Source organism: Barbus barbus (genome assembly GCF_936440315.1).
Source record: "Barbus barbus genome assembly, chromosome: 1".
Lineage (NCBI taxonomy): Eukaryota > Metazoa > Chordata > Actinopteri > Cypriniformes > Cyprinidae > Barbus > Barbus barbus.
Genome location: NC_136729.1, coordinates 28,020,094 through 28,034,044, shown reverse-complemented (window position 1 = coordinate 28,034,044; position 13,951 = coordinate 28,020,094). Strand labels below are relative to the sequence as shown.

The 13,951-nt window shown below is 35.6% G+C and overlaps 1 protein-coding gene across 1 annotated transcript; it reads right to left on the bottom strand.

Annotated features, from left to right (window-relative positions):
- Positions 1-4,908: 4,908 nt before the first annotated feature.
- LOC306870157 (carbonic anhydrase 7-like) lies at positions 4,909-13,403 on the bottom strand (the record flags this gene model as incomplete). Its single annotated transcript, XM_079417265.1, has 7 exons — positions 4,909-5,031; positions 6,568-6,723; positions 7,306-7,368; positions 8,563-8,658; positions 8,770-8,888; positions 10,851-11,048; positions 13,367-13,403. The coding sequence occupies 7 exons, from the start codon at positions 13,401-13,403 to the stop codon at positions 4,909-4,911; spliced, it is 792 nt and encodes a 263-aa protein (XP_079273391.1).
- Between the last annotated feature and the right edge of the window lie 548 nt (positions 13,404-13,951).

Below are 13,951 nucleotides of genomic sequence, written 5' to 3'. Positions count from 1 at the left end.
CACTCGCGAGGGGCTTCTCCTTCCGTGTGAAGCACACTGGCGGTGTGAGGCGTTGCAGGGAGAGCACGGGTGCTGGGCCGACGCAGCAACGCTCGTACCTGAGAGAGAACTTCTGCTGTTCCGCTGCTTCTTCCTAAGAGGAGACAGGGGAACGGAGTGGGGAGGTTCACCCTCGTGGAAAAAGGCAATCCGCGAGCAAAGGCGAGTGCAGCCTCTGCGTGGGCGACACCCAGACATGCAACGCACTTGTTGTGCCAGTCCACGTCGTTCAGGGGGTCCACTCGAGCTACACTCGCGAAGTGGCATTTGTAACAAACGTTAACCAATCTGGCTTCAGTAAAAGAGTAAACAGGAGTTTCCCATTAGCAGTCATCAATGAAATTTGACGACGCAACGGGAGTTCCCTTTCGATAGGGAACCTCTATGACTTTCTTCTACGGAACACAAAAGGAGATATTTTGATTGTTTTGGTGACCATTAGCATACATTGTATGGAGGAGAAAGAAAGAAAGAAAGAAAGAAAGAAAGAAAGAAAGAAAGAAAGAAAGAAAGAAAGAAAGAAAGAAAGAAAGAAAGAAAGAAAGAAAGACAAAAAGAAAAAAAAAAGAAACAAAATGTCTTCCTTATGTTCCACAGAAGAAAGAAAGTCATACATCATTTTTCGGTGATCTATCCCTTTGAATCTCAGTTAGATTGACAAGTCAAGTTACTGATATCACAGTCTTGCACGATCTGTATTCCAGCTGAATAAAACATTTGGTGCTTTGAATAGCTGTGAATAAAAAAAAGAAATCCTATTTTACATTAAATGTCAGTGTATGGTTGTCTGATGGGGTATTCTTAGCTTGTGAGATAAACAGGATCAGGAGCGTGAGGCCGCATCCAAAACAGCATAACATTTCATTAAATTTATTTTCGTGACCATGTCTCTTATTTAACAACTAACAAAGAGCAATAGCTTGGGTTTGTGATTGTATCTACAGCCTTTGGTTTCCCTCGGGCGATATTGGTTATTTCTCAGATTGAGACAGTGGTTGATACTATTATTGATATCCACGCTACCAAAAATATCAGCTTGCATCCATGATATTTATGGCATCCATGCAGTTTACATTACATGACACATTGATTGCAGCCGTATATTTTGTGCTTGCTCAGGTATCCTTGATCTGTACACAGTGGCTATTCTGGGAATTCTATTTCAGCAAATATGTTAAATATATACTAGACATACAGCCTCATTCATTGTTAATGAAGCTGCAAACAGAAACATTTCCATAAATCAGACTGCTCAAATAACAGACAACGGAAGCAACAGAGATATGGCTCCACCTGGGATTACTTAGCAACCAAAAGCATGACATCATCACTTCATGCAAAGAATCAGATAATATGATGTCATCAGGAAATGCATGACCTTGGAGAAAGGAAGTGTGTGATGTTACTGATATTATTAATACAGAATGTATAAGACACAGGTTTGTTGTTATTTTTATTAGTGCAAATGTATAACAAAATATAGTCCACTAATATAACATGTCTTGACTATTAAATAAAAACAATTTGATTGTCTAGGGTGCCTGTTGTAAAAATGAAGTACACAGAAGGCTTCTTATAGCGCATGGCTAAAACCTCTTCACTCTGTAGCTATATGCTGCCATCTGCTGGGTAATGATAATTACACCAACAAAAATGTGGTGTGCAATGTAAAAAATATTTTGTTGTGGAATATGTTTTACAAGAAAATTCTATTTCAATCTTTCTACTTTAAAAATTCATGTTCACTTCAATGTGTTACTTGTCTTTCTTTTTTTTTGCATTTTCTTAGCAAGTTCTGAGTGAAAATGGAATCCTGCCACTGAAAAAAGTTTGTGGCGAAACAGTTTTCACTCAGAAATTGCTAATACATTTGACAAATAATTACAAAGATGCAAGTAACACACTCCAATAATCTTGTAACGTTTTATTGTTTTATAATGTTTTATTTATAACTTAAAGAAAATAATTATTTACAGTGTAGACACACTACAGGAAAATAAGTATTGCGCAAAATGTAAGTGTTTATAACCTTTAATGTAAAATAATTTTTAAAAAGCACAAAACACATGTAGTCTTTTACCTTACAGTTGTAGTTGTTCGTGGTTTACAGTAGCCTATATTCATATAGTTTTTAATAAAGTGTTTTTATGAAATCTATTAGTTCAATTATAACCAATGCTGCACTATAGAACTAAAGGTGAATTCAGTTTAATACAGTGCAAGTAAAAAATAAATAACGTAAAAACAGTGCCTGCTGGAAGCAAAAAACTGCTGATTCTGAATGCTTGCTGTATAGATAACATTATTTTGGCATCATGGAGCCTTTGTTTAAAATATTCTGGTACTGTAACAGAAACTCGTTTCATAAGTGAATATACTGTTTCCTACAACACTTGTCACATGGCATTTACAACTCAGGTGATTGGCTCCAAACAATTGTGTCTGGAGATGAGTAATCATAAGCAGACGTGTCAGCTGAGCAACTGCGCTTGAATGCTAACGGATAGCTTTCTCCAGGTATTATACACCTCATTGACACACTGTCTAAAATGTGTCATTCAAGGAAAGACCTAGAGCAAATGTCAAGACCAACTAATTGCAGCATGCAACATGTTCCAGGCTTTTATTATTGCTCGTGTCTGCTGTGCGTATCACAGCAGCACATGACTAGGCAAACAGTGAGCACCCCTCAGTCCTTATTATCATCTCTGTCCCCCTGTAATGAGCCTTAGCCTGATTACCTGGTGGAACAAGTCTGTGCTATTGAATATTCCACACACTTAGACTGCTCCCTGCAGGAAAATAGTGACTCACAGATCGACAAGGTTAAACATTCTCCAGCCTCTGTCAATTCTAATGGCTGCAAACAGAGGCTGAAAAACTGCTGTTACGGGAAAGGTGTGCTGAGCACACATGCTAGAGCTTTTTGGTGAAAGCTTAAGATCTTATGGGGTGTAAATATATGTAGTGTATAAATATATGTCGGGTGATTTCAGGTCAAGTGGGCCACGTGTAATTTAGATACCTATTTTTTTTTTTTTTTTTTTTTTTATTACTTTTGTTAACTTTAATGTGCAGCTATAATATTTCAATTTGAATATGGTTCATATAAAGTGTTATTTGCATGGTATATACCAATAAACATTTATTATAATGCACTCCAGAAAAAAAATATATATATATTTTCTGGGGGCCATCCCTTATTTATCAAACAATATTCTGCATCTTAATTAAAAACACATGATTTATTAAAACATATTATTAGACAAACATATTTAACAACATATTTAACAAATCCAAAAATATAGAACCTACAGGTTATGAGTAAAATAAATGATGTGTAAATCCTTATCTCAATTCATGTGTGAAATTCCCAACAACTGAACGATCATGTTGTGTTGACATTAAATTTGATTAAATCTGGATATCAGAATTGTCAGAAATCAGAATAATAACAAAATGAACTCTATATGTTAAATATATGACTATAACTCAAGCAACAACAAATAGTTCATATAATAATAAGAACATTTAAATTGTAACGTAAAAAAAACTCTAAACACTTTAAATGAACTTTAATTGTGTCCATATTTTAAAGCTTTATATTCTGCATCTACATTTTGCTCCTCTCATCCTCACTTGAATTTCCTGACTGCAGACTCTTGGGATCTTACCGTGCGCTATATGCAAGGTAAAGTATTGTGTAGAGGAATACAAAATAAATGAATACAAACATGAAGAATGTCTCAAGGCACTTGCTACCTCTTTTCCATTTATTGATTTTTGAAGCAAGCAGCAGGACTGAAAGCTCGTGGAGAAAGAACAGAGAAAGAATCAAAATAATTGTAACTTTATCTGACTGCAGTTCTTTTTAGAAGTAGCAAGCATTTTAATGCACAAATATAGTGACAAATAATGTCAGTAACAAAGACACATGGATTATTAAAATAATTTTATTTTGTACATATTAAACATAAAAACTAAATAGAATATTTATGAAACCATGCCAGCCACCAAACACCCAAAAGTAAATCCTTGCCGTTTCAGCTGGATGTTGTCCAGGAGTCGAGTCTCAATACAGCTCTGACCTGTTAGAGATCTTCCGTAACACTCCTACAGTCATGCCAGAGATTCCATTAGGAACTACATTAATAATAGGAACTGTTTTTTAAAGTGTGAGCAGTGTAATCCATTAGCTATTTCAACCCCCAAACATTACCCTCCTATTACTGTAAGAGCATTTATAAGGCTTCACTGACAGCACAAGAACATTCACTACAGTGACTGCAGCGCAGTGTTTATAAAAGAGTCTGTAAAACCTTACTTCTTGGACTCACAACAATCAGGTAAACTGAAATGCTACCTACTTACATTACTGAGACATTTCCATCTATTCATGCAACTTTGAGTGATAATGGAGTGCCATCCTGCCACCACCAGGTCTGTGTTCCTGGAAGCACCATGAGCCTTACTACGAACAGCTTAAATAACACCACACATGCCCTATATCAAAAGTTAACAAGAGCCTCTGGTGGTGACTAACAGGATAAATTTCAGGATCCTGGATTACTAACCATTTCTTTTAGCAGTGAGAAATCAGACGACAGCCATGCAGCTAATCAGACCCCATCAGCTTGGACCCTTTGAAAGCACAAATATCTCAGCCACCTGCAACAAGGCTCTGTTTGCACAAGCCTGAACAAGGATTCAAAGAGCTCAGTGTCAAAGTCAAACTGTGTTTGAGGTCATTGGCCAAAACCTTTAAGCAGCAGACAGAGAATGACATGTGTGTACAAACCCCACACCCTTATAATTCACGTTTCAACCAATTCTAGAGCAGTCTTGAAATATAGCTATATCACAACCAGGCTACTTAAAAGAGGCCCGCACTGTCCTGCCTTTCAGCGGCTGTGGTGGTCGGAAGTTATTCTCCATGCGCGTTCGGCCGTCTTCTTCCTCTCCGTTAAATAGCAGTGTCCGGAACTTTCCCATCTAAGACCAAAAAGCATGAAAAACAGCATGTGAGACAGAACCTGGCAAAGTGACACGCTGCACTGCACAAGAAATCAACTTTGGTAACAAGTCTTATGTAACAGGCTTGGTTCTCCATGTGAATCTCCTGAGCTTTTTCAACTTATAGTTCATCAATCATTTAAATAAGCTCAAAGTCTTGTGGCCTCATGCCAGACACACTAGGCCGCTGTCACGACTGTGCCACAAACATGCCAAACTGCTCATGCTTATTAAAGTACCATGTGACACTGAAGACTAAAGTAATGGCTACTGAAAATTCAACTTTGGAGTAAATTACATTTTAAAATAAATTAAATTATAGTATGTATGTATGTATGTATGTATATATATATATATATATATATATATAATGTGTATATATATATATATATATATATATATATATATATATATATATATATATATATATATACATATATATTTATATAATAATTTTGATATTATTAGCATAAGATACTTTTTTTTAAGTTTGAAAAATTCTTACTGATGTCAAACTTTTGATAGTGATAGTGCATGTCCTTTGCTTTGAACTGTCATATTACTAGATTTGCATTTCAGATCCATATGTCTCTGTCCATCTGAAAGACTGGACTGTGGATTTGGTCTCCGGCTCTTGTCTAGTCCCTCAGACTTTGTACAAGGAAATTGAATTAAAGCTTCCTTATTATTAAGTGTTGGAAACATTAGTGCTGCTTGAAACTGTGATATATATTTTATATGACAAATTGAAAGTTTAAAAGAACAGCATTTATTTGGAATAAAAATATTTTGTTACATTATAAATGTCTTGCTGTCATCTTTATCCAGTTTAATGTAACTTTGCTGATTAAAAGCTGATAAATAATTTATGTAAGTGTGGTGTATGCAGCACAAATCAGGGGCTACAGTTACCTCTATAGCGCTTTGAATGCACGGTAGGATTTCTGTTGTGTTTAATGTTGTCAAGATGTGCACATTTCGTTTGACTGAAACTAACACTGAGCTGAACCCCTGTCATTACAAAAGGATTCTTTCACAAACAGAGTTTTGAGAGTCACTCAATCAGACACTTTTAAACAGATACTGTACATCTACAGATAACAGCACACACTGGTATTGTGCACATATTTATGTGTTATATGTGTATATGTGCCAGTGAGTGTGTGTGTGTGTATGTATGTGGATATTATATACACACACAAATATATAATCATTATTTATGCAAAATCAGTTACAGAAACCAGACATGCAATCATGTCAGCAGATGAGATCATTTCTGACCATATTCACTGTCACCACCAGCATACTGGGATACTGTGGACTATCCCTAATTTACATCACTACCAATGATTTTGATTCAGCGGGATTGCTTCCCACATCCATCTCCCTCCACAACCATTCATTTTCCTAAACCGACATCTGTCAATAGACTAGATGATGGTCATGACAAACACTAGTAATTCAGTTTTTAAAAATAAGGTTAATAAAGTTAAAGATAACCAAAAAGCAACTCACCTGCTTCTCAGATACATAAATAGGTTCTTTCAGCACAATCCAAGTGACGCTCTCATGCAGTGGGGGAGTCGTGAGAGAGCCTGGGTACGTCCAATACTCAAGACTGTTCGGCAAGAGGCACTTTGGGTTAAAGCCCTTAAAATCAGTAACACTTCCCTACAAGAAAAAAAACAAGCATACAATTATTGACTTGTAATGCAGAGCTTTAGGAAATAAAGATGCTCTAAACAGGGCTGTGACAACAATACACTGAAGAAGACACAAGCCACAATATTGTGATTAGTGACTGACTAATATGTTTTTTTTCCAAAGCCCAATTCTCAATATATTAGTTTTCTACACTACTGAATATTTGGTTAGGGTCTTTGCATAAATTCAACTAAAATGTGAAGCATATAAGAATATTGAAGAAAATTAATTAAATTAAAGAATGTGATTCATTCATAAATGCATAATGGGGGCATGGGGGGGGGGGGGGTCCTGAGAGGTGCTAATTTGAATGCTTAGAACCTGATTAACATATTTCAAGACAAATATTTCCAAATGAAATCACATGCAAAGAGGCATCTGGGGGTTTCCAAATTCAATCAGATGCAAAAAAAGAGGACTAAAGTGCTGCATCCGTTTGGCAAGCTACCTGAAGACCTCCGTTGATTTAATTTAATCATTCATGCATTCTCTCAAAACTAGCGTAAATAAATTCATATTTTCATAAATTTACTACATAAATACACATACCTTGAATTTAACCATATACAAGGCATCTGTTATCTGATGAAGAGCTCTGTGTTCATCACCTATCTGAAACAAAAAATAAAAAACATTATTAGAATAGGTACAATATACACTTTACTGTGGATATTTATCTCTTTCTGTACTTGATTTATCTAATATTAAAAAGTATTATTTTACGGATCTGTTTATTTAAATAAATAACATTTTTTATTTTATTTTCCTCCTAATACAAATCCCATGCTCTTCAACTAATGCTACATTATTTTGTTCTTTATCTTAATAGGAATAGTTTGCCAAAAAATAAATACAAAAAAAAAAAACAACATTTTGAAAATGCACATCCTCAAGCCATCCAAGATAAGTTTGTTTCTTCATCAGTATAGATTTGGAGAAATTTAGCATTACATCATTTGCTCAGGAATGGAAAAACATTGCAATAAGCCACAATTTGTATCATCTAAAATACAGCATGCTTCAAAAGATATTAAAGGGATACACTGTAAAAAAAAAAATAATAATAATTGGCTCAATTTTTTTTTTTTTTTTACAGTGTAGTTGACCCAAAAATGAAAATTCTGTACGTGGATATGTTTTTTACATTATTTACGCTTTGATCTGAATGCAAACTACATATCCACGTATATAAGTTGCATATGTTGTTTACGTATGTGATACTCTCCAAAATGGCGCTATAGGGTGGCGTGGAGGAGACAAATTATTGAATAAAGTAGTTATTTTTGTTTTTCTTGCGCACAATAAGTATTTTCGTAGCTTCGTAAAATTATGGTTGAACCCCTGACGTCACATGGACTATTTTAACGATGTCCTTGCTACGTTGGATTGTATTAGGATCCTTGCTGTCTATGGGAGGGTCAGAGAGCTCTCGGAAGTAATCAAAATATCTTAATTTGTGTTCCGAAGATGAAAGAAGGTCTTACGGGTTTGGAACGACATGAGGGTGAATAATTAATAACAGAATTTTCATTTTTGGGTGAACTGTCCCTTTATCTGACGGACTGGATTACTTATGGCTTATTGTGATGTTTTTATCAGATGTTTGGACTCTCTTTCTGACGGCACCCATTCACTACTGAAAATCCATTGGTAATCAAGTGATGTAATGCTAAATTTGTCCAAATCTGTTCCGATAAAGAAACAGTGCACATCTTGGATGGCCTGAATGTGAGTAAATTTTCAGCAAATTTTCATTTTTGGGTGAACTATTCCTTTAAATGAGTCCTGATTCACACTAAGACTAACTTCCAGAAAGATGCCAAGGACAGCCAGGCCATCAGGTGCTGCTGCTGCCTCACCAAAGGACTTGTACTTTATGGCATTCCAATGAACCAGATGAAGCTGGAGAGAGACAGCGTTCAGGCCAAAAATTGCAACAAAGACAGAGTAAACAAATATAATATACAGTATAGATTTCACAGAGCAGAAAGAGTCCCTGTTCTGCCCCCTCACCTCAGAAGCGTAGGTTTTCCCACCAACCGTGTGTTCAGAGCCACTGCAACCCTTGCATCCCCAGTGGAAGTGAAACTGTTTAAGTCTGTACATGTTTTCCAGAGGACCTCCCCGGATCACTGTCAAAAGGAGCAGTTTAAGGGGCCATTCACATTGAATGTTTTTTTTTGTTTGTTTGTTTTTTTCTTTTAAAAACGCAAAAAAAAACAGGACAGGAATGAAAATCAAATGCAAGGTATAGAGACACAAGCTTCTTTTAACTTGAGTGGCATGTTTTAGAACACTGCGTCATGCGTGAGACACGAGCGCAACAGTCAAACACATCTGTCTAGTATTTTTACATAGAAAAAAAACTATGGAAAAGCAGTGCAAAGGAATGCAAAAACATGTTCTGTGTGAACGCCCCCTGACTTCCATGTAAAGTGAATATCGCCTTTTTTTTTTTAAAGACTCACTCAAAATGCAATGAAGGGTAAACAAAACGAGTATCTGAAAAAGGTGAAAAAGGTGCTTGGTGTTTTGCACACCCAATACGTCTAACCACTATAATTCAGTTCATTGAGTCGGAGCACAAAGTTAAAAAAAAAAAAAAAAAAAAACATCTGTAGCCAAGAGTCTGTCTCCAACCTCTCCTTACTCTATATACACCTCTTATTTTCTTGCTTATTGCCTAGATCTCTTCTTACAGATAGGGATGTTTAAGGGAAACTTTGAAAACTCTCAACAATTTCACAATGACAACTTAAAAGCTTCTCAGATCTTTAAAGGGGACTATTAGACAAAATTCACTTTTATGTTGTTTTTGAACATAATGTGTCCACAGCATGTGTACACAACCTATACTGTGGTAATAATCCATGCACTCTGTTTATTCATTGTAAGCATACATCAGAAACTGGCTCAAAATAAGCTGTTCAGAGCATTTAACAACAGCGTTCAAGTAAGAAATGTATTGAATCAACTACATTTTTTCAATCAAGAACAGTGAGTAATTTTCAGTTTTTCTTTTATTTGATTCATATTAGCAGCAGTAGATACTGTATATAATGCTGCTGTCACTTTAATACACACATCTAATATACACATGTGATTTCTTTCCCAGCTTTGATGTTCACAGACATAACCGACTTTGTGACTTTGCGGTTTTTGACATGTGTGTATCTGAAAGAGTGTAAGCGCAATAAGAAGTGTGCGTGCGCTCAGAAAACCATACATCAGAAATTTAAACTGATATGGCTTTAAAGCACATGCAAATAATGCGCTAACTTTCATGATGACAAAGACGGAAATGTCAAGTGAGAGTGACCACGATTGATCTTTGATAATCAAAACTAAACAGATGTTTTGTTTGTTGTTGCCTGAGTGACCGAGGCATGCGTGGGGAGCTTCGGCTCATTTGCATTAGCTCATTAAACATATGCACGAAAACAGCAAGTTTGCTTCCACTCAAAAATGCTGTTTACAGCATGGAATGACAAATGATCTGTGGGGTATTTTGAGCTGAAACTTTGGTTTGAGGGATTCTGGGGACACCTGAGACTAATATTACATCTTACGTAATAGGTTTCTCTGTAAGGGGGCTCAGACCGCAAATTATCTTCCCTTTTAATGACTGCAGAATGAACAGAGTTACTATTTTTGATGTGAGCAATTTCATATAACAGTCATTACATTCCAGAGCTCAAGTGATAAGAAGAGAACTAAAATTTGTGGGTCATTTGTGCACATTAAGCAGATTTTTTTTCTGTGATTGTTTCTTTATAATCATTTTAATCAAATTCAACCTTAGATTTTGATCAAATATTTCTATTATTAATCTAATGTTTATATTTATCTAATTTCAGCTTCAATTACTGAAAACAATTTTATATATACAACAATTTCACAGCAGCTGTGCACAACACGAGAGCTGTGAGTAGAAGAAGCAGAAATTTGTTGTGTGCAAAAACTCAAATATGAAGAAACAGAACTAAATGTTCCCTGCTCAAAGCTGTGTTCTTCTCTAAACATCAAGAGACCAATCAACCAACCATGACAGTATCATTTTAAAGCAACATTAATGTTATGTCACTGATACCAACCTGATCTCTCATCTGAGTCAGTGAACTCCACTACCACAGAATGGCCATTGTTTGTTATGCTGACAGAGGTGCAGTTGTTGTAAGACAGCGAGATAGGAGACAGTCTGGGATCAAATACAGCATCTGCAGGGACTATATCAATAGGTGATTGGCGGTTACCCTCGGCAATGGGATAGTTTTTGCCCCATTCTGATGGACCTAGAAAAACAATATTAACCAACCAGACATTAATGAATGTAATAACAGTGAATATTTTCAAGTAAACATAACGTACTGTATTGTAACTTGTATTTAATGTAGTTATCCACATTACATTAGATATTGTTTTGTGTGTGTGTGTGTGTGTGTGTATATGTGTTAAAAACTTAAAAAGTAGCTTGAAACAACTTTAAAACTTTATCAGTTTGAATTATTTATTTATTTTTTTGTGAAGAGAAATGTGAATGTAAACTAAAATGCATATTTACCCACTGAAATGATGATGCCATTATGACAATTTTTTGGATTTATGGAATTTGTAACTTTACTGTAAAGGAGGTAAATGTAGTATGGGAACACAACTTAATGGTTTATAAAAACATTAAAAATAAAAATTACAGCAAGGAACTTAACACAGTAATATTAAGTGTCAACAATTCACTGTTAAATATTTTTATGCATTTGACATTTGAGTTGTGCACGTGTAACCCAAAAATATTGCTATGTCTTCCAATGTCTGTCTCAGTGAATCGTAGCAGGGTGCCAGTCTAACCCTGCTACTATCCCATTAAAAGATAACTGGGCTAATCTCGCATTAACAGTGGACCGACCAACCAAATATGCTACACTAAATCTAACGACAGATGACTGGACATATATGATTGAGTACAAGCACAAAAACTAACCCACCGTCTATCTTTATGTTACGGTTTAACTAGGGGATTCAAAATCGTTTGTTAATAATATTAACTGTAGTGATAATGAAGCTTGTTACTAATTTGGCTGGAACACTCATCATGATATTCAAATCAGGTTTCTTCATTTGGTGTGAAGTTATATCTGGATGGCATTTTCCAGTCAAAACTCTAGCTAGCCATTCACACCAAAAACAGAAAACTAAAATGATTAGTGGCCACACCAACAGACAACATTAAAGTATGTTTATTCTAAGTGTGCTGCAGTTTACATTCTGTCAACACAACCAAAATACATGCTATAATGTCTTGATTTTAGCACACATTCTCACCATCTCTAGCTCAAAACAAACTGACGGTTGCAATAACCAGCTGCAGGACTGCAGAGCCTTATATCACAGCAGAGCCAGGCCAGCAATCTGAGACCAGAAGTTATGGTGGAGATTATAGCATCAGACTGCTGGCCTGGCTCTGCTGGCCTGAAACCGAATGGCACTAAAGTTGTCATCTGACAAACTGTTGTCATCAGAGGAATGCCATTCCTAAGAGGAAATCTTTTTTTCTTTTTTTTTCTTTTTTATTAAATATTATTGAATGTTATGAAGACAAACAAATTGTTTTGATGGATTAATTTGCAAGGATTATTCACCACAACACTATTGTGGTGTATTGTCAATCAGTCGGATCGATTTTAAAATAAAAGTGTATGCTAAAATGCATGAATGTCCATGGATTTTGGCTGTCAATCTTTTTATTGTGCATTCATTTGAAAAAAAAATTGATTAAAAGTGATTCCAACAATATATGTCCTTGATGTCGCTGTCGTTCTTGTGGTGAGGACTCCTCTTCTTTTAAGCCCTATCAGACAGAGATTGTTTTTCATGTATTTTCATGTAAAAATGAATTTGCATGGCTTCTCTGTAATAAAACTCATGGATTCAGATGACGATGTATTCACAGAAAGGAGTTAGTTTTGTGATCTGATGATCCCGCAAAAGCGCTTCTCACAAGGCCAATCACAGCATGCTCAACACTTATTTAAATAGGCATATTTTATTTCAAAATATTAATAATAGGCCAAATAATAATAATAATACATAATAATATATTAAAAATGGGCTAATAATCATTTAGAAATTTGTCTGTGGTTCAAATGTATTCTCTCTTGCATTTTATCTCTAAAAAAAAAAATACATTAAAATTAAAATCTAAAAGTTAGCAGAAAGGTTAACATTTACCACCTAATTGGTCGACTATCAAGCTAAAATGATAAGTCGTGCAGTTTATATAAATCTATATAATATATTTTTTTTACTTTTATTGCATACCTGTTGCTGTTAAAATAATGTCCCATTTGAGAAGTTGCACAAATATTTTTATTTCTCAACAGCTTCCTCTCTGAAGTGGAGAGGTGACGTAATATTAGCCTATTCTTGAAAGCAGCTTTTCAGAAATAAGTCTATTAAAAAAAAAAAAATCAAGCATTTTACATTGAAACTCAGCAGTTACTCTACTGTACGGTGCTGTGCAGTGGTCAAAACCGATTTACAAAGATATTTGGGGATTGATGCTTTCTTGTAAACTCAGATTCGGACAGCAATTAAATGACTGCAATTAACTTACCGTTGTCCTCCCCATATCCCCAGCGATGGCCATTCATTGCTCCCTCTTCTTTGAACAGCGGATTAGATGTTGCAAAGAGCGCAGAAGTATCTTGAGTGGTGCAGAGGAGAGTTGTGTGTGGATGGAGTCTAATGACAGAGGTAACAGGTGAATGAAGAGCGCTGTGATTGACTGACAGATGAGCTGATCCGATCAGGCCCCGCCTCCTCTTCTGTGTGTTGAGGAGGACGTCTGTCAGGACCTGTTAAATATTTGAATACCTAACGTACTTTGAATTACTAGTATATAATTGAGCTGTCGACTGCAAATTAATCAATTCATCTGAGATCTGAATCGAAAAACATCGAGGGCGAATTCTATTCAAAAGTGGGCATCACTGTGTCCAGCTTTTTAGCTATTTGGAAGGGCACAGCGCTTTACAAGAGAGCACATTACCATCGTTATATGGTTTTGGACATTTAACACTGATGCTTCATTTTGAGTCTGAATGTTACCTTGATAAATGTTGTGTTACCGCTTCACTTAAGGTGCTTAATGACATTATATGTGACAACAAGGAATATTATGTAGCTGCACTTGTTGATC